This window comes from Ictalurus furcatus, chromosome 2, assembly GCF_023375685.1.
Source record: "Ictalurus furcatus strain D&B chromosome 2, Billie_1.0, whole genome shotgun sequence".
NCBI lineage: Eukaryota > Metazoa > Chordata > Actinopteri > Siluriformes > Ictaluridae > Ictalurus > Ictalurus furcatus.
Window position 1 is genome coordinate 24,706,094 of NC_071256.1, and position 21,983 is coordinate 24,728,076.

General features: G+C 36.7%; 1 protein-coding gene across 4 annotated transcripts; it reads right to left on the reverse strand.

Moving 5' to 3' along the window:
* Positions 1 to 1,248: 1,248 nt before the first annotated feature.
* On the reverse strand, positions 1,249 to 17,692 carry tom1 (target of myb1 membrane trafficking protein). 4 transcript variants are annotated; one of them, XM_053610387.1, is made up of 17 exons: positions 17,585 to 17,692; positions 16,070 to 16,148; positions 15,848 to 15,926; positions 15,015 to 15,164; positions 14,206 to 14,334; positions 12,095 to 12,214; positions 10,021 to 10,137; positions 9,560 to 9,693; positions 9,328 to 9,367; positions 9,102 to 9,213; positions 7,378 to 7,438; positions 7,218 to 7,287; positions 6,879 to 6,947; positions 6,400 to 6,459; positions 4,058 to 4,094; positions 3,716 to 3,781; positions 1,249 to 3,419 (listed from the first exon to the last, which is right to left on the reverse strand). In XM_053610387.1, exons 1-17 carry the CDS (start codon positions 17,634 to 17,636, stop codon positions 3,412 to 3,414), a joined length of 1,383 nt encoding a protein of 460 aa, XP_053466362.1. In that variant the 5' UTR covers positions 17,637 to 17,692; the 3' UTR covers positions 1,249 to 3,411. The 4 variants fall into 4 exon arrangements, with proteins under 4 accessions (XP_053466362.1, XP_053466353.1, XP_053466343.1 ...); XM_053610378.1 differs by having other exon boundaries at positions 1,250 to 3,781; XM_053610368.1 differs by lacking the exons at positions 1,249 to 3,419; positions 3,716 to 3,781 and having other exon boundaries at positions 3,793 to 4,094.
* Positions 17,693 to 21,983: the final 4,291 nt, after the last annotated feature.

Here is a 21,983-nt window from a genome sequence, read left to right on the forward strand (position 1 = left end):
TTTTTTACTTGAATTGTTAGTTGTTATATCGTTTTAAAAGGTGGAAAATGATTTGACATGATTTATCTTGGTTTCGTTTTTTTTACATCACAAAAACCTGCAAGTGTGCATGAACACGTTTTATATCCACTGTAGCTAAATTGCTCTTTTGGCTAGTTGTCACCCAGATAGGCAGGTTGTTGCATGTAACATTTTTAATGTATCTTGCTACAAACTTGAATTGAGGGTCTTCTTTCTACTCAGTTATAATTGAAAAGACCTGTTTATGGTATACATTTGAAATCCAGTGATGCAGAGACAGCTACATCACTGGATCATCACTAGGGGAATAAAATAAATATTTGAAACATTAAGGCCTCAAAGTGGACATAATCCTCAAAAACAGGCAATATCTACTGTAAGGTATGGGTGTGATTATTAAACTTTCGCTTGTGGATTTTGATAGTATTTTGTGAATGTTGCCTGATTAATTGTTCAATCACTTAGAAAGGGAATATGTGAATAAAAATAATTCACTCCTTTATTTACCATTGTATTGAAGTTAATTCTATAATTGTTAGTGTTATATGAACAACATACCTCTTGTCTTCTCCCATCTATTCATCGTTAGGCAACCTCTTTTGCATTCAGAGGAAGTTGTGCAGAGTAATATGTCTTTTGGAAGTGTTCATATTCACATACCCGAGTTCTACATACTATTGTTGGGTTTAGTACAAGTGGTGTGCAAGAGCAGAGCCCTAATCCTAATCAATATGTACAGATACAAAACACACATTCCAAGAGCCCTAGTCTGTTAAAACATCCATGTACCTGGGCTCATGGCTCAGATATTTTCTGATTGTATGTTTTTATAACAAATATCTTGATCAGGGTAATCAGGTTTTCTCTCATAAAAACACTGTTCTAAATTGCTTGACAATTTGTTGAACATTTTCCTCTGGAGGGCCAGGTTTTGTATAAAATATGTTGTCAATGCCACCTGGTGGACAGTACTGTCAAGAAGCACTATGATACATATTTGGGAACATGTTTTACCTAAATCAGGGTACTGACCAGCTAGTTACCCGAGAAATTCAAAGGTGAGAGTTCGAGCTCAAGTGGTGCTATTCAGTATTCAGACAGTTGTAGAGATTCCAGCAGTCAATGGGAAACATGGTAAAAACTTAATAATAATAATAATAATAATAATAATAATAATCAATAATCACACAACTGGGCACAGATCAACATTGCAATTTAACATGGGTATTTTACTGTCCAGTTTTGTATAAGAGGACAGACATCAGAAAAAAACTAAGCTTTTAATATAATAATATACTAACTCAGAAAAATAGTGCAGGGATTTTCAGATATTTTATTAACGTAATAGACAATATTTTATAACATTGTACAAATCCAAGCCATCGAAACTATAAACCATTCACTACAACAACAACAAAAAAATATACACTCACCACAGTTGAACTCTTCATCTCCACTTTGCTTGACTAAATTTCGCCCATATGGAGTCTTGGTCCATAATTACCAATTAGTTAAAAGTTTTAAAACTACCTTAACTTCAATAACACTTGAAAGTGCAAGACTGAAGGACTGCAGTGTTGGGGAGATTACTGGGAAAATGTGTTACTGGTTACAAGTGATTATTTAGGAAGTGTAGTATAATCTGAGAAATCTTGGATTTATTTTGGACAGCCTTGAATCGAACATAACTCTGTGTAATGAGGAGTACATGCCTATTACGTGTCTACATGCATTTATTAAAACCTGCTCAACTTTTTTTTAGGTAATGTAACATTAAGTACTGAGAATGTCAAATAACACTCCTTTCATTAGAAGAAAATAAAATAAAATAAATGACAGGTTTCATCGAAAATCACTGTGATACAACTGACTGCTTACTGACATCCCACTTTTTGGTTTGTTTTTTTAACTATAACCACAAATTCTAAAAAGTAACATGGTACATGATATACATGGTATATTAACATTGTATAATGTTCTATATCTCACAATATCATCATAACAAAGGGAGACATCAGGACATACTCATTATTTCTTAGCCGAAACTAACATTAAAGGACTCATGAACATGTACTTTTAAACCATTAAAATAACCTATAGTTTGAAAAATAATTTATTTAATATGGCTTTAATGTAAAATACACAAAATAAGTCCAGGGTCTATTAATAAATATGTAATATGCAAACCAGCTAGTTGGCTAGTTAAGTGTTAGTAAACTGTCGAAGATTTGTCATAGGTGGACACAAGTGGGACTTCAATATCAGAATCTTGAGATCTAAACTTTATCTTATATGTAACACTCCCTGAATTTTTATTTTGTAAATCTTTTTTTTTAAAAAGATTTTTACAGAAAAGCGAACACAGTGTACATTTTTAAACTGAAGAATGTACACTTTGCACTTTGTTAACAGATTTGACCTAAACAGCAATCGACATAATAGGCATCAGCTTAAAACGTTACAGTCTGGTATACAGGGGTACAAACTCTCTGATGCAACATGTCTGGTGTTTAACAACTAGCATACATTATAACCTAAGCTAGCTAAATAGGTTTAGAGTTTCATTGCCTTCTGCTATCAACAGTTAGCTGAGATTACTAGATGTATTGCAAATAAAAGAGTACAGTGAAATCAAAAAGGCTCACAAAGTCATTTAGACACTAGCCTAGTACAAAAAAAAAAAGTATATAACAGTTCATAGGGAGTCAAAATAAATAGCAAAGCAATATGTGACAATAAATTAACATTGCAGTAGATAGCTACTGTAGAAGCTATCTAGGGAACCCTTTCTCTGATTTTAGCTCAGTTGTAATAAGAGCTATTATGCAGTTTATGGGCACTCAATAAATTACAGATTAACAGACATTCACTTTTTTGTGTAACCAAAAAGTAACCAAAAAGTAACTAGTTTGATCATGTGTATTCGATAATATAATCCAGACTGCATGCAGTCTGTTACACAACACTCCTTGGCAGATATGGCCACCTACACTGAGCCTGGATGTGCTTTAGAGCACCATTTGCAGATGCCAATGACTATAGTTGGCAGCCATTCTCATAGACATGTTCATTCATCCATCCATCCATCCATCCATCCATTTATTGATTCATCCATTTATCTTCAGTAATAGTTTTATCCGGACCCTATCCCAGGAATACTGGACACGAGGCAGGAACGCACCCTGAATGGGTCACCAGTACATTGCAGGGCACCACATACACACCTGAGGCAATTTAGCATAGCCAATCCAGTATGTTTTCTGGGTGGTGAGAGGAAATCTGAGAACCAGGAGGAAACTCACCAACAGTAACCCGAGCTTAAGATTGAACCGAGGACCCTGGAGCTCTGAGGTGGCAATGCTATTTATGCTTGTCCTGCCTTAATCAGTGCTACAAACCTGAAACCACAGTCAGTGAAAAATTTCAAATTCATGTTACACACTACACAGTACCCCTGTGGGGGGTGGAGCCCCAGTATAAACTAGATTACAACAATGATATAACCCCATCGTTTAAAAATGTGCAAGAAGTACAGATGATACAGCACCATATAAATAAAATATAAATCCCCTTCCATAAAGCATAATGGCACAAACCAATCCACCTTATGCTACAGATCGTCAATGGTAGATATTAGCTGTGGATGGTTGTGCTCCTGTTAAGAACTATGGTTGTGAGGGCGTGTGGTCATTACGTGAGGGTTTCACGGAGGGAAGACGCTCAGCTGCTTTTGCTCTTCCAGCCAAAAACCTATCAAACTCTGCAGGAAAGAGAAGGAGAGAAACAAGGCTCTATTCTGTGAAGAACCGTTTTTGTGTAATTGCAGCTGTGGTCATGGAAAATGAGAATATTGCCAGTACCGGTTATGGAAAAATGATACTCTTTTGACTCTTGTCTACTACACATGTACTACAGTCACTCTGTGAACCCTATTTTATTGCCAGATAACACTGCTCCGCTGACTTTTTACTGTTTTGTATTAATTGGAAAGCAAAATCTAAAAATACTTTAATTAATACTTTGGAGAAAATCATACCTTCGCTAGTGACACCCTCATCTACCAAGTCATCATCCTGCATCACAGAAACAAGCAGCAGTTTTACACACTCCAAATACCCAAGACATTATTACATTCTGAAAACACATACTGTATAAGGTCTAGTAAAACATCAGAAAGAGAATGCTCGCTCTCATTTCCTGTTGGCGAATATGAAAGATTCTGTGATAAAAAAATAAAAAGATCAAACGGATGGAATGGATTTCCAACATACTTACATGTCTATATTTGTGTCGATCTGATACTATAAGAACATAATAGTACTACATAATAAAAACTCATAATAAAGATCGATTAAAAATATCCTTAGAAATTCCACACAACACAGTTTAGGTTTTTACTATAGGATTAGATCTTACCCCAATAACTTTAATCACAGATGCATGTACAAGCATATCTATTAGCAAGGTTCATGGTCATTAATATGAACCCTAAAACCCACTTTCTGTACAGGCAGAATAACTAATGCTGTCCTTCAGTATACTGAGAAACAATCAGTACGTTTACATGGATAACAATAATCCGATATTAACCAGATTAAAACAATACCATGATTAAAGAAACTACCATGTAAACAGCAATTTTTAATTACCTTAATCTGACTAAAGTCATACTCGAAGTAAACACAAATTGAATTAAGATGTGTGGAGTATTCCTGTTTTATTCGCATTATCGACATGCATTACAGACATGTAAACACCTTAATCACACTATTAACATCGTGTGGGAGTTTTCACCGCATTTTGTGAGAGGACACGTACATACAGGGCAGTGCTCAACCGTTTCACGGCAAACTAGAGAGCATGGCTGCGTCCCAAACCGCGTACTTGCCTACTATATAGTAGGCGAAATACATGTATCTAAGCTACTACACAGTAGGTAAGTACGCGGTTTGGGACGCAGCCCACAGCTTCAAGAAGTCGTCTATTTGCAAGTATAGCACAACAAATAATTAACTGCACTTGAAGCTTTCATAAATTAAAAATAAAACACCCAAATCTGTATATGGCACAATAACGAAGACGAACTGTATGTTGATACGTGAAATTCTGGAGGGACGTCAGATGGCAAGGCGTGGTGACGTAATGATGTGTGCTGTTAATCGATCTATGTTCTATAACATGTAAAACAGGAACATGAAAGGAATATCCTAAAAGTAACTCATGTAAACACCTTAATCACAATACTGTCTTATTCAGAATAAGGTCAATAATTAGATTATCACTGTCCATGTAAACATAGTCGGTGTAATCAACCAAACAATTATTCTGCATGTGCAAGGTCAGTCCATGCAAGAGCAAGGTATAACTAAAAAAGCGGTGAAGTACTAGATTAATGGAGTATAAATTTTAGTTTAATTTAACATTATAAGGTTTAATACACAATTGGCAAGTGTTTAGCTTAACGTGCCCTTTGCTTGAATGTTGTGGATATAAAATTTTGACCAAATCTAGCAGTTGCATATCTCGCCAATTCTACATGTTGAGTGTTAACATTGCTAGGTTTGCATGATCTGGAATCTGGTGTTTAAATAAACAACTTGTCAAATACAGTTGTGCCCAGAAGTTTGCATACCCCTTGCAGAAGCTGCTAAATCTTACTGTTAACAAAATAAGACGGATCATAAAAATCCCATGTTTTTTATTTAGTACTGTCCTGAACCAGCTATTTCACAATCCAGATGTTTACATATAGTATCCATAAAACAAGATAATAGCTGAATTTATAAAAAATTACCCTGTTCAAAAGTTTACATACCCTTAATTCTTAATACTGTACGTCATTACCTGGATGATCCACGACTGTGTTTATGTTTTGTGATAGTTATTCATGAGTCCCTTGTTTGTCCTGAGCAGTTAAACTGTCCACTGTTATTCAGAAAAATCCTCCAGGCCCTGCACATTCTTTGCTTTTCCATCATATTCTGCATATTTGACCCCTTTCCAGCAATGACTATATGATGTTGAGATTCATCTTTTCACACTGAGGACAAGTTAGGGACTTGTACACAACTATTACAAAAGGTGCAAACATTCACTGATGCTCAAGAAGGCAACACAATACATTAAGGGCCGGGGTGGGGGGGTTTGTAAACTTTTGAACAGGGTGATCGATGTAAACTGTTAATATTTTGTTTATAGATCTTTTTTATATGTATATGCGCTTGTGTCCTGCCTCTCGCTCCTACACGTTACATATTCATCTTAAAGCATATTATCCAGTAAATACAATGAAACTAATAAGGAATACGATCTCTCAAAACAATCCAAGTATATATAGTGATATGTGGTATAGTGAACAGCTAGAAATCTAACACTCACATCATCCGCATCAAGCCACTGCTCAATATTGTCCATCACGTCACTCTGATTGACAGGAATCTATAGAAAAAGCACAAACAAATTAGCTGTTACCGCTAGGTGGTGAAAAATAATGGGATCATTTCCCTCAGGTTTACAAAGAAAAGAGAAGAAAGACACCCATCATGCACAGAAGTTAGGTGCTACTACGCAAGGAATACAGCACATTGTCTTGCATTACCTTTAAAAAAACAAAAAACAAAAAAACAAAAGGCAATTATGTGATCTGTTCAGCAAATGCAATAATTATTAAAGGAGAGAACTGCCACCTGAGAAAAGCACTCACAGCACATCAGGGAATGATCTGTACAGCTCCACTTTACATATTAGAATGAAACAGATTTAGCCACTCCTAAAAGAAACCACACACTAAATACCCCTTTTGCAAAAAGCATGCAGGCTCAGCAATTCCAAAAGCACACTGCATGCTAAAGACCCACCATTCCCTTTTCCACCATCCAATACAATTGTGGTGAGGAGCCGAGGAGGGCGGAGTCTGAGCTGTCATCCTTCACATAGACAGACAGGTTTTTCAGTTTTTCACAGATAATACGAGACTCGGCTAGACAGTCAAATTATAGTTATACTAAAGAATGCTGCATTCCTGCAATAAATTGGTTTGAATTCAGTTGTGTTGCAAATGCAAATATGCAAAAGCACTTACACTACAAACTTACTACTAAAGCACTTACACTAAAAATCAGGATATCTCAGGTTACTAAGCATTTCATAATACATGTATTAATAAATTTAGAAATACACAAATAAGTGTTACTCACCCCTCTAGCATTTTGTACCTGACTGCTTCCTGCTGCGAGTTCATCTAATACAGAGCTTTCCTGACTGGCCCTGACACATAAACACATACGCATACCGCTTTTACAGATTGCATTTAATTATATTATTTCACATTAATGCGTTATTAATTGAATATTTTACCCATCCTGAAGGTTCCCTGAAGAGTAGTTATTTGTCTGAATAACATCCTTCTCCTTTGTGCCTACAGAAAATCATAATTATGTGCTATTACCATGTGCAGTAAGTTATAGGTTAGATAAACAATGGCAGGGTGGTGTGATGGGGAGGGCCATTATCACCCCAATGTTGATCAATATTCTTATAACAGCATATTTCAAAGTGAGTTTATAAGTGTATTCTCATTATATCACAGCAATCTTTCAACATTTAACAAAAAACTTTTATAGGAATGATAATAACTACATTTAATGTTTTGAAGCTATAATATCAATAGCTATAACTACTGATTCCCTTACTAGCCTTTCATTTTTCCACTCTCTCAAAGTTAATTACACAAAATGATTCAGACTGCCATGTCACTAAGAAACCACAAAACCCTTAGTACTGAAGGCTTTCCTGTGTTGGAAAACGTAAAGTTACTGCTTTACCTGTTTGACTGTTAGGACATGCTAAGACTGGAAACTCCTTCCTTCCATGCTAAATAAATCTCCTCATGGACGGCTACACCAGATCAACACATATTACATATGGGTCATGTCAAGTTGTCCAATGCAGGTTGCTTGACAGGTTTTTAAATTTCCAAAATTTTTAAGTGAGTATTGTCATTGCAAAACCACCAGTTTAATGTAATATAATATAATATAATTTTTATTTTACTTGGTTTAACTGCGACAGGCATCTTTGTGTCATGGCACACAACAAATTTAGGTTATAAAGCTGTTTGCGGAAGCCTCCATATGTCGACTCAGGATGGTCCTAGCTCCTTGGAACGAAAACTGATCTGTAGAGCACGTTACCAGATACACGTACACATATAAACATTGCACATTCGTGTTCCTAAGACTTAGAACTCAAGTCCAATTGTAATGCTCAAGATTGCTCACAGTTACACATTTCGGGCCAATTTATAATGGAAAGGGTTTGAGTCTCAGTCTTAATTTTTTAGGGGGTACCTAGGTAAGTATATAGTGTGCATGCAGAAAATTTTCAGGTTTGAGAGTTCTCTTATTATGATGTTTTTTTTTTTAATCGGGGAAAGAAAGTGCAATTATAAAAAACTTTTCGGGTTGAATATCTCTGGTGGGGGACCAAATACAAACCAGAAATTTTAACAGAAATAAGTCCTCTGGTGTTATTTCTCCTGTGATAAAAGCAGTAACTTCTGAGCTGTAGTCACTTACTGCTTGTCTCAAAAGACTAACAACACTACTAATATTATATTATATTATATTATATTATATTATATTATATTATATTATATTATATTATATTATATTATATTATATTATATTATATTATATTATATTATATTATATTATATTATATTATATTATATTATATATATATATATATATAAAAATAATTTTTTAATGCTCAAGCAAAAAACTTTGCAACTATTGGACAACTTGAGATGGAATGACCCACATTTATTTATTTATTTTATTAGTTTGTGTGGAGCATCTGCCTTGAATGTCTACAGTATGTGAAGGTTGTTACTAGTGATAATGTATTAGAATGAGTGTTTTTATATAAACCTGTGCTTCAGCTTGTAGTCGCTGCTGTCAGAACTGTGCTCTTACAGAAAATAAATCAACACCTTCCACACACCCAGTATTCAATAACACTGGTATTAGTAAGTTGAGCACTTTAGCATTAATTATGAAGAGAAAAATATTAGTACTTACTCAGGCGACCCATGTGACTAGACAGACTGCTGACTGTTTGACTGACTGGAATTTCCAGTTGTGATTGACTTTGTGGTTTACAGGGAGCTTCAAGGTCAATAAGATTGGCACCCTGAATTAAATCAAGAATGAGATTTTTTTTTTATTTTTTTTTTTATAAATATACACAACACTAAAATGGAAACTGAAATGAATTTAAAAATGATATTGAATTGAACGTGCTTACCGATTGCACAGAATTCTGCCTGTTGAGACGTTTCTCAAAACTGGAAATGTGACATTTTGTGAATAAGATCACAATAAATACTTGATTAGAATCTTCTGCAAACACCCCTGCTTGAAATCTTTTTTCTCATGTACGGTTTTCATTTTGCATTAAATAGGTTTTATTACTTTCTGACATATCTTTAACCTTACAATTATAGTTTAATAACAAGGTTCTCCGAGCTATGTCTAACCTGTGATATTGTGTGAAGGTTGTGTTCATGTCGTCATTAGCAACCAGCAGCTGCTCTACCAGCTTCTCATCAGTTACTCTGGGAATGAGATGAACTATTTGATCCTGCATCTCCTTACACATGGAGTACAACCCCTACTTACAGGGACAGAAAAAAAAACCCAAAGTGACACAGTCTGTTTATATCTACATTCCTGAATATGGAGAGATAGGAATGTCAAGATTATTGCCAAAGCTAATATAGTCCCCTCTGAAAGTACTGGAAAGCTGAAATTCAATCATCTCATATTCATCTTTTGCTCTCAAACCCAAATACCTTCAATGTATAGCAAAAACAGGAGAATTGGCCTTGCTTTTCCAATAGTTTCACAGGTGACTCAGGGGACTATATGTTAAAGCATAACGGCTTTATTGTTTTGGATTATTAAATGTATGTTGCAAAGTGTATTTACATTCTCTGACCTTCAGGAGCTCTGTATGTGACTGTTGACTGCGTGCAGGATCGATTGGACTCATTATTTTTGACATCACCTTTAGGTTACCGTGAACTGTTTCCAGGTTAGACGTCAACTTTTTCACCTGCAATAGAAACCAATATCATAAAAACAGTTTATCACCGAGAGCTCATCTCAGATCTCTATAAAGAGAATATAAACCACATCTGCCTCGTTGTGTAAGAGTTTCACACACCGAGTTACTAGTTTAAACCTACCTTGCAGCTACATCATTTACCAGGTACAACTACCATATGGGTGCACACTGTAGTTTTAGAATTACTGACAGTACACCATGTTTCGCCCTGGACATGTTTATCCATGTGTTTACTGTAATTACTGATTGTACACCATGTGTTGCCCTGCCCAGCTTTATCAGCCACCCTATACCCATCCATCAGTGGAAATGGACCACTTGGGAACATCAGTGACTAGATAGTATTTGGAAAGGTAGTATTTTTTTTCTCCAAAACTCATTTGGTGAACACAGTAGCGAGAATTCTTGCTCGTGATTTCTACCACCAACACAACTCTGTCTTCTAGAGCACATTTTGTTTCAAAACTGATTATACTCAAGTTCCAAACCAATTGCAAAGAGGATTAATTGTCTATATCAGGGGTGTCCAATCTTATCCGCAAAGGGCCGGTGTGGGTGCAGGTTTTCATTCCAACCAAGCAGAAGCCACACCTGATTTCACCTGTTTAATCAGTTGATCTTGGCTTTCAATAGACTTAGGTGTGGCTTCTGCTTGGTTGGAATGAAAACCTGCACCCACACCGGCCCTTTCCGGATAAGATTGGACACCCCTGATCTATATGATCAAAAGCACGTAGACACCTAACCATTGCATCCATATGTGGTACTTTTAAGAAAAAAACATTTTCTACAACGTCTTTGTATGCCATAGCGTTACAATTTCCCTTCACAAACCTGTTCCAGCATGACAATGCCCTATGCACAAAGTGAATACCATAAAGACATGGTTTGCCAAGGTTGATGTGGAAGAACTTGAGTTGCTAAACCCCAACCTCAACCCCATTGAACACTTTTGAGTTGAACTGGAATGCCAATCACGCACCAGGCCTTCTCAACTGACATAAGTGCCCAACCTCACTAATGGTCTTGTGGCTGAATGAGCAAATATTTCTACAGCGACACTGTAAAATCTAGTGGAAGGCCTTCCCAGTAAAGTGGAGGTTATTATAAAAGCAAAGGGGGGACCAACTCTGTGTTAATACCCATGGCTATGAAATGGGCACAAATAGGTGTGATGGTCAGGTGTCCACATACTTTTGGCCATATAGTTTGCCTAGAGGTAAGTGACAAATAGTATAGTATATTTGTAACTAACTAAAAAAAATAGGTAAATGACAAACAATATAGTATATCTGTAATTAAATCAAAACCCTAAAAGTTATAGCCTGTATAGAGACAAAAATATGATATTTTTGGGTCAGAGGGGTGTGCTGTATGCATAAAAACATCATCCATGGAATTGCTATAGCACCTGTATGGGAGGCATGAAATTGTAAGGCAACAGGAAAAACACATTTGCATGGGGCAACGAAGCATTTCACTGTCCTCATGCAGTCACACACTGATTTAGAGTACATTCAAGGATGGAGATACATTTCTTTCCACATTATTACTTAACCTCACGTTAGAGGTGAAATGTTTGTGATCAAGTTTAGTTTTCTTTTATACAGTAGTATAACAGGATATAGTTTTTTTGTGTTATAGTATTTTATAGTCGTAATTTTTTTTTTCCCCTGTACAATATATAGAACAGTGGGGGGGGACAAACAAACAAAAAAAAAAATATTGCACTTACTGGTGAATAATGCTCATTGCAATTATGAAAAAAAACTACAAAAACTGTAGTTAACCCTGGTTTCAAACAATGCTAATGAGCAATTAATCACTTGCCTGCTTTTAAAAACAAACAAACAAATACAAATACAAATACAAATAAGTCCAACACAGAACTTTAGCACATGTTGCCAGATGGTTTGCCTCATTTAACTGTATGCGTGTTTGATACCTCATCAGGTGATAGAGTGATGGGACCCTCTGTGTTTTGCCAGGGGAATATCTGCTGTTGGGTTTGAGCTTGGTGTGTGGGTGAGAGAGGATCCTCATGTCCAGTTGCAGGAAAAAAACGCTATTGAGAAAAAGAAAAAAAAAAGAAAGAAAGAAAGAAAAAAAAAAAGCAGTGGTTTTATGGAGCAGGGAAACATGCACCACAAATGAAACAGTACACATGATTCATGTTGCTTGTCTTTGATATATAAAGACATATGACAAACACCAGGAAAAACTAGGTGGTGCTGTAAAGGTTCATATTCACACATACAATGATTTTATCGCAAGTTGCCAGTTGCTGTACTATGAAGTCACCAGTAACATTTACCAGTGGGTGGCACAACTAGCATTCCACTTTTGACAACGAACTAGTTTTCTTGCCACAAAAAAATTAAACATTCTGGAGGGAAAGCGTGTGTATATAAAATTCACCAGTGTATATATGCATCATATCTTATGAGATGAAGAAGAAGTGTGTGCTCTTTGACATTGCGGCCATCTATCTGCGGCGAAAGCTCATCTGCCAGACTGTCTAGGTCAACTAAACAATTCGGACTCGCAGGCAGCTTGGTGGATCACGGATCATGTGAGCCTTCACTCCCATTGGTAATTGCTGCACAAAGTCGCTCCAAATTTGCATAAAGTAAAACTTTTCTCAGCTTTGTCATGCTGCTGGACACACCCACATCTAGTCACCAATGGTTGCTGACGCTCAAGTCACCGGAAGTCATCAGCTCTCACTGAAAATTAATGGCCTCCTGTCACTTTATGTGTGAACATACCTTTATGCTGTGGGAGACATTTAGCTGGTATGGTTTGGGTCCGCTTGTCCGCTTAGAGAGAAAAGTGACTCAAAATGAATACAAAGTTATTATGACTGACACCTTTATACGACGATGAAACATTTCTCTCCTAACAGGAGTGGTATCTTCCAGAATGACCCTTCCCCCATCCACAGAGAATGAGGGCTCACTGAAGGGTTTGAGGAGTATGAAAATTATGCAAATTATATGCTAAGGGCTATGGCCTCCACAGTCAGCAAATCTCAAACCAATTTAACACCTATGGGAGATTTAGAGCTGGCATGTTAGACAGCACTCAGCACCAACATAATCATAATAATAATTAAAAATAACTGGAGTATTCATCCCTCTAGTACAGCTCCAGAGACTTGAAGAAGCTATTCCAAAGTGCATGAAGGGTGTTGTGGTGTCTTGTGGAGGCCCAGCAGCTTACTAAGACGGATGGATAAACTATCCATTTTCTACACTGCTTATCCTACACAGAGTCATGGCATGCCTGGAGCCTATCCCAGGGGATTCGGGGCACAAGGTGAGATACACCCTGGACCGCAGGGCACAGTCATGCACACACTCACACATCCATTTATACACTACAGACAATTTGGAAATGCCATTCAACCTACAATGCATGTATATGGATTGGGAGAGGAAACTGGAGTACCTGGAGGAAACCCCTAAAGCTCGGGGAGAACATGCAAACTCCACGCACACAGGTCGGAGGCGGGAACTGAACCCCCAACCCTGGAGGTGTGACGCAAACATGCTAACAGTAAGCCACCGTGCCAGTGTTCTGATTTTAGATCAGTGCATAGTTAGTTAGCATAAACTGCCCGTCAAAAGTTTTAGAACACACTGTATAAATTTTTGGGGGGTGTTAAATTTCAAGGAAATGGCTTAAGCACTCTAGAATGAGAAAAACTAAGTAAGAAATAGATCCAAGTGAACTGAGAAATGTTTGTGAATTTATTTTATTGGGGGGAAAAAAAAATCTAGATATAGCTAGAAAATACCAATCTGGATCTCTCTAACGTTATCGCACAACATATATTTGCCTTACATTCTTTAATAAAGCATTAATTGTAAGCACTAATCCCATTAGAGTCAGAGAGTGAACAATGAATAAGGCCTTACATACAAAGATTTAGGCAAATGAAAGAATACAGGCTTAGTTTATTCCTTATTTAATTGTCAATAGCAGATAGTGTTATAAAACCTTATAAAAATAAATAAATAAATAAATAAAACATCTTACTGCCAGTGTATGTACCTTGTTGGGGGTGTGTATTGGGCTACACAACTCAGCCACGGGAAACATAACTCCTTTCCTCCTGAGATCTTCATACACACAAACTACACCAGTTAAATCTGGAGAACTACGGAATGCATCAGCCCAGGCCTGGAGAGAGAGAAAGAGAAAGTGATGGGGTGGTTGGGCACACCCGGTGCTTTGTCTGGCACAACACTCACTACAAACCTTTCTTTATATAAGCAATATCGCACAAGTAAGAATTCTGCTGTACTGAATATCAGCATGGATGTGGTTCCAATTGGTCATAGGTAAATCACAAACATGCTTATATTCAGGACAATTCATCAAGTGTGATATTGCTTTTATACAATAGGTCCATAAACAAGAAGTTGATTTTGAGCGACTGACATTTCAGACATAATATGAACAAACATTTTGTGTATTTTTGCTCAATCAGCAATTTTTTTTTCAAAGTAGCCAAAGCTGGAAAGAGTGTTGCATGTTCCCATGCAGCACACAGACTGACTGGCAGCCCGTAGTAAGTGTAGTAATGGTTTCAATGTAGCCTACTATTGCTAGAAATGGAATTTTATGCATCGAACAAACAAGCAGACTGATATAAGCAGAGTAAACTGTGCCATTGCTGTTATACTTTATATTAGCATTTCTGGAACACTGCATGTACAATCAAAGTGTACCATAACTAACGGTTAAAGTTAGTTACTTTAACTGTTAGTTAATACTAACATAATAATAATAATAATAATAATAATAATAATAATAATCTGCTACCATTCAAACCAGTGTCTCACAGTACTGATTCTTACCTGTATAATAGTCAGTATTCTGTCATGAACAACCAAAGGAGGATCATTTCTAGGTAAAATAGTTCGGACCAAAACCCCTTCAACAAACTCCCTGGAAGACACTAGGACATGGAACCTGTAGCCACAGTTTTTCACACAGGCCTCCAGAACCTGAGATATCATCAAGGGGGAAAATGTAATTGTATCAGTGTGACTAAAGACATTTTCATAATATATGGTATGTATCATGGTATTAAGTAAAACAAATCGTTGTTTTTTTTTTTTAAACAGTGAACCAATTGGTAGAAAAAAATAGCTAGTTGTTATAGTGAGCAACAGTGCAGTTGGTCAGTACTAGAGTGTTTTATATTTTATAATAGTACCATAATTTCTGACAATATCGATATTCTTTTAGTAACCAGCTCTTTATAAATTCGTGAAATATAATGCTGTACATTTATGTGACCATTAAATTGCTGAAGCCGGACTTAAATATGCATGCACAGTGGAGTTCAAAAGTTTGCATCCCCACAGTTGCTGTGAAAAAGAAAATATACCTTTGTTTTAAAATGTATCTACTAAAATCATTCTAAGAGGAAAAACTGTAAAGACAGTAGTCTAAAAAAGTTTAAACTTTTTTAAAAAGGCCAATTTTTTTTTTTTTTTTGCTATGGATTAATCTTTAGGCATCATTTGAAGAAAGTAGTGTAGGACAGTTGGCAGAGTTATAAACACATATATAATGTTACTCATAAGGTCACAAGGTGCATGTACTATATAAACTTTCCGAACAAAACTTATCTCTTGTTCTCTTTCACTATGTGGACAAAAGGGATATAAAGTGAGCTACTCACTGTTAATGTCAGCATGACCTCTTTAAAATTCTTATTCCCCACAATCCTCTTTTTTATTGCTCTGACTGCATCTTTAGGGCTAAAAACAGAACAGTGATGTAAAAGTAATGTAATATATGGCAAAAAGAAGCAAATACTAAAATGTAATGCAGTGTTGTAAAATTACTATGATCTATACCAGTGCAAACAAATAATAAAATCTGGAATTGACAGGACACACACCCGTCTTCTGTCTCACAGATGATGTCGCAGATCTCCATATTGAGTCCCCAGTCTTCTGACTGCAAACTTGTAGCATATTCTAATACACAAATGCACACCATGATGCAGAAATGATCCAAATTTACAAATTCACACATGACAAAGAAAAATAAAATAGGATCATATCATCAAGAGGGAGGGTAAGATGTAAACTAATTACCAGGTTAAATTTCAGTAAGTGGCCTTGGGCATTTAAGTTGCACTTGGCCTACACTGAAAGTGAAAGCTCATTTTGTAAAGGTGTCTTTTCCCCTTGGCTCATTTATTATGCCAGCGTAAGATCTCGCTGCTGCTACTTACTTATCCGAGGTGTGGCTGCAACCTTGAAAAATCATTGAACTGTTTGTTGGCAAAATATTAACCCATAACTTCTGAATCACAAATAATTTAGTCCAACAAAAGTTAAGAAACTACTGCACTGCAAAATGCATGTTCCAGAGGATGAATTTGAGTGTTTGCTTAATGATATTGATGAGAGGGTGTAATTCAGAAGGATTCTATGATACACAGTGCTTTGTCAGTGCTTTGGTCACAGCCTGTCATTTACTGCCCTTTTGATTACACTCTTGTTTCATATTGGTTCAGGGATCTGGGTAGGGCAACCAATTCCAAAACAAAAAGCTTAACTTTTGCTATTCAGGTTGCTCATACTGAACTAGGATTTCAGTTTGTGCCAAGTCCCTGTTGTGTTCCTTAAATTCATTCTTTGTTCATTAGGTTTGGCACACTCAGTGCTACCGTCAGCTGCCTGGGCACACTGGTTTATTCAGGCAAATTAATAGATCAACTGAAAGGGAGGGGTTGGTGCTGGAATGTAGGAGAGGGGTGTGTAAAACTTGATTAGATTGTTGTAATTCTTGGACTTTTTCATATATGGTGCAGAATTTAGCCGCTTTGAATAACAACTTTGTGTCATAACATCCACTGTCTTACTTTTATTTTTGTTATTATTATTATTATTATTATTATTAAAACTAATCGTTATGAGTGTGCAGGGTAACAAATGAACGATTTAAAACAACCTTTTGTGTCTTTAATCAGACATTTTATAGGCAAATTAAGACAAAAGCACCCTAATAATATATTTGGCAGTAGGCTAAATACATAAACACACAAATCCAACGCTATTTTGACAGCTATAGCAAAGCATATTCATAACGAACCAGAAACAGACGTGCGGGATTTAAACCCGCCTCCTATGTGTGATTGGACTAATGCGGTGTCAGTCTGGGCTTAATCCATGCATTTGCTGTCAAGTTTTATTCAATTCGTAATACGGTTCGTTTTAGCTAGTTGTAAACCTGTCCTTATTCCAACTAGAGATAAGATATATTTATAATGTTCCGAAAACGCAATAAGCTTAAGCTTAAAGAAAAGGTCTGTGTTACGTGCTAATGGGCTAATATTAAATGCATCAGACTCGCTAACCGGCGGGTCCAGTGTTTTTTTTTTTTTTTTTTTAAGTGTTTCACTCACCTATTCGCTGGCCTACGGGTGTACAAAAAGGGTTTCCTGTTAAAAACTCCATCTTATCTGTCCAATTAGTATTTCTGAAGGATACCTGACGACACCGAAAAAAACCAAACAAACAAACACTCCTCTTTCTGAAGGGAGGTTTACCCGGCGAACTGGAAACTCAGACAATTTACGTCATCTTTTAAAGGAGACGCTCCATCAAATGCAGTCACACTTATTTCCTTTGTTTATTATACCCAGTGGAAATTCTTTCAGAATGTGTTAATCACGAACATTATTATTATTATTATTATTATTATTATTATTATGTTGTTTTGTTTTTTTTTTAAAGCCTGGCTTCTATTCTACCCTACAATATATGTACCCTCAATAAAGCTAGATAAGTTCATTTGAAGATTCTACACAAAATTCAGGCACATCAGAGGTAATAGCAAAGTTAGTACAACGCAATTTTAGTCAACTCTTCACCATGATACTTGTAGTATATATACTGTTTTATATATAATATTTCATATTCCACATTTTCACATTTTCCTACCATTCCTGCCACCTAACTGCTCACAACAGTACAACAGGGAATAGAATTATGTGCGAGTAACATGCCATTCAACCAATTAATGTGAGTGCAGCCAGTTGCATTTTGGTGATATCCTCTGAGAGATAACATACATTTACATTTACATCACATTTATTCATTTAGCAGACACTTTTATCCAAAGCAACTTACTAGTGAGGAGATATATGTAAAGCGATACATCAAGCAGAGAACAATACAAGTAGTGTAGATTTTTAATTGATTTGAGTTGGGACAAGTTAGGGGTTAGTTAAGTGTTCACAGAAGTGGGTCTTTAGCGGTTTTTTGAAGATATTGACAGATTCTGCTGTCCAGATTAAGGTTGGAAGTTCATTCCACTATTGAAGGACAGTCAGTTTGAAGGTTCTACCAGTCGCCGGTCGTTAACCGATCGCAGGTTGCGGGAGGGAACATAAACCTCAAGGAGAATGTTGAGGTATGGGGTGCTGTTCCAGACAAGGTCTTGTACGTGAGCATCAAGGTCTTGAATTTGATGCGGGCGGCTACAAGAAGCCAGTGTAGGGAGAAGAAGAAGGGTGTGACATGGGTCCTTTTGTGCTGGTTGTAAACAAGGCATGCTGAATCATCTGAAGGGGTTTGATGGAGCAGGCTGGGAGGCCCGGGAGTACTGCATTGCAGTAGTCCAGTTTTGATATACAAGAGCTTGGACTAATAGCTGTGTGGCATGATCAGTGAGATACGATCTGATTCTCTTGATGTTACAGATCCATACAGATGTTACATACAGATTGCTAAGAAGTGTGTTTTAGGCAGCTATGATGACAATAAGACTGAATGCATCACTGATATAATTCATTATTTGCACACACTACATTTAAATAGCATCTTTCTCATATCCAGGTTTGCTTTTATAATGAGAAAAATAAAACACACAGGGAGCTGAAGATTAGCCATGATGTAGTGCTGTGACAAACAGAACAGATTGAGCAGGAGTGGAACAGTTTATTTTGGGGGAAGCAATAAGTTCAAAGGATCATCTTAAATTTCACAACTATTGCATCGTCCGTTTGAATTCATTAAAACATTATTAATGTCAATATTATTGATGAAAAAAAATGTTCAAAGCATTTAGAAACTTACCAGCTACTTCAATAGGAACATCTTTACACATGCTCTTTCACACAATTACCCAATCAGTCAATCATGTGGCAGCAGTGCAACTGCTGTTTTCCTGGGACTTTCACAAACTATAGTGTCTAGAGTTTACACAGAATGGTGCAGAAACAAACAAACAAACAAAAATAACATCCATTGAGTGGCCATTTTGAGAGCAGAAATGCTTCATTAATGAGAGAGGTCAGTGGAGAATGGCTAGACTGGTTTGAGCTGACAAGAAGGCTATGGTAACTCAAATCTTTACTAGTATTATGCAGAAAAGCATCCCTGTACACACATCACATTGAACCTTGAGGTAGATGGGCTAAAACAGCAGAAGACCACATCAGGTTGCGCTAAAAGTCAGCGACGAACAGAAATTGGAGATTACAGTGGGCACAGGCTAAGCAAAACTGGGCAGTTGAATATTAGAAAAAGACCAGCCAATGTTCAGTTTCAGTAAGCCTGTGTCAACTGTAGCCTCAGGCTTATATAGTAGACTGTTGCGTGTGAAATTCTGAGAGAGGAGCAATATTGAGATACTCAAACCAACAAACATGCCATGGCCAAAATCAGCGAGACAACAGGTTTTTGCCATTCAATTGTTTGATGTGAACATGACATGTTTGACTTATATCTGCATGATTTTATGCATTGTGCTGCTGCAGCATGATTAAATAATTGCATGAATGAGCAAAGTTGTTCCTATAAAAATGTAAAGTTTGGTAGAATTTATAGAATCAGTAGCCAAGCCTCCACAGGCAATCAATCAACAAATCACAAGACATCTTGTCCTTGCACTGAATGTGTTTGCTTAGATGGCGTGACCTGTAGCAGTGTGATGCGTTAAGCAAGCTGCACTCACTGGAACGAGTGCCACTCAGCTGCTGACTTTTTTCCTTATTATAGTAATTATCTGCCTTAGCCTTACATCAGAAGTCATTTATGTGTGACATGTTGCTATAGGGAACATACTCAAAAGCATGATACATGTCAGGAAATCCACCATGCATTTCCTTGGTCCATGCCATGTGTCTCTATGGACACTTTCTTGATTGGCTGCACAAATCCCTCAGCTGTTAAATTCTCCCCCAACCACACATATAAACTCTCGTAATTTTGCCTCTATTTTGCAAAATACCTGCACAACGTGTAACAAATTCATACACACTTTCTGTGAGACTCATTTGAAACACTTTAGTTGCCCCCCCTCAGGTGCTGATAGGTCCTTGTTACTGCAGTCAAGATTACTGATTATCTGTAATGGCACTGCAAATGAAATACAATGGCACTAATGATGCCTTCTGTGATTCATGTGCAATTTGCTGTAACCCTGACAATCTAAGAAATTCAAATAAGAATATGACCTCATACAGTATATGCACATTACACTGATGTTACATACATGTTCACTAACGTCCAGGATATACATAGTGTGTAATTCTAGGTTTATGAGGTCTGATTAAGGGTAAGAACTATAAGCTCTAAAGCTGAAAGTAAGATGCAGTTAAATCCTTCTTGCACGTCAGCTGCAATGTTAACAGACATGACATTATTACACTGCACAATGTTGAGACATTAACCCTCAGTAGATAAGCTTTAGAACATGCACTCTTCAGGAGTATTTGCATAATGGTGTTGCCACCTCATTGCTCCAGGGTCCTGGGTTTGATTCTGAGCTTGGGTTACTCTCTTTGTGGGTTGTTCCATCTCCGTGAGGGTTACCTCTGGATTCCTCCTACATCCCAAAAATATGCTGGTAGGTGGTTTGGCTATGCTAAATTTGCCTTAGGTGTGAAAGTGGATGTTCATGGTGCCCATTGTGATACTAACCAGATTAAAGCGGCTACTGAAAATGAATGAACGAATGAATGGATAGTTATGGGTTCTACATTCCTAAAGGGGCTCTCCAATGGGGAAACACTCTTTTGCAGATTTCTATATAGACCCTTTAATGGTTTATCGAAAGGCGAAAACCACAAAACTCTCAAGCATTCTTGATTGAACTTTTAATTATTTTTTAAAATTTCTTTTCATTTTCTTCTTTCTGGTACACACAAAGAAATAACGGAACTTGAGTGAAAAAAATATTATAGTATAGTAAAATATATTATAGATTGAGTTTTTCCATTTTCTTAGATGAGATTCTACACAGTGTACAACTTTGACCTTCAAATAACTGTTGGTATAATTATGTTTAATTATTGAAACATAATTATACCAACAGTTACCTTTTTAAGACGTTGCAGACTTTCCTTCATGCATCTCAATGAACCTCCCCAGTCTGGGTATGAGTCATCCTGCTGCGCAGTGCAGTGGCTCAGAGCAGAATGCTGAAAGGTGCAAGAAACAGCAAGTTTGCCCATTCATCCAAAGCAGTTCAGTCATGAGGACATGGTCTAAAAGTTGCTGCATACTTTATCTTCTCTTCGGGAATAGGTTATATGCCGTTCATTCCCAGTGACACAATGTAACTACTAGGGATTTACCAGGTGGAGTCTCATCAAAAGAAAAATGTGATACTGATCACAAATTGTCAATTTTCTCCCTTACGTTTTAGTTTGATTCTACTGTGAGTGAATTATTTATTGTACTAATTATTCTACTAATTATTACAAATTAGCACATTACTACTAATTATATCGTAATGCCTGGATTTTTTTATTCTGATCGGCCATGTGGATAAATCGCTATTTCTATAATTTTAAT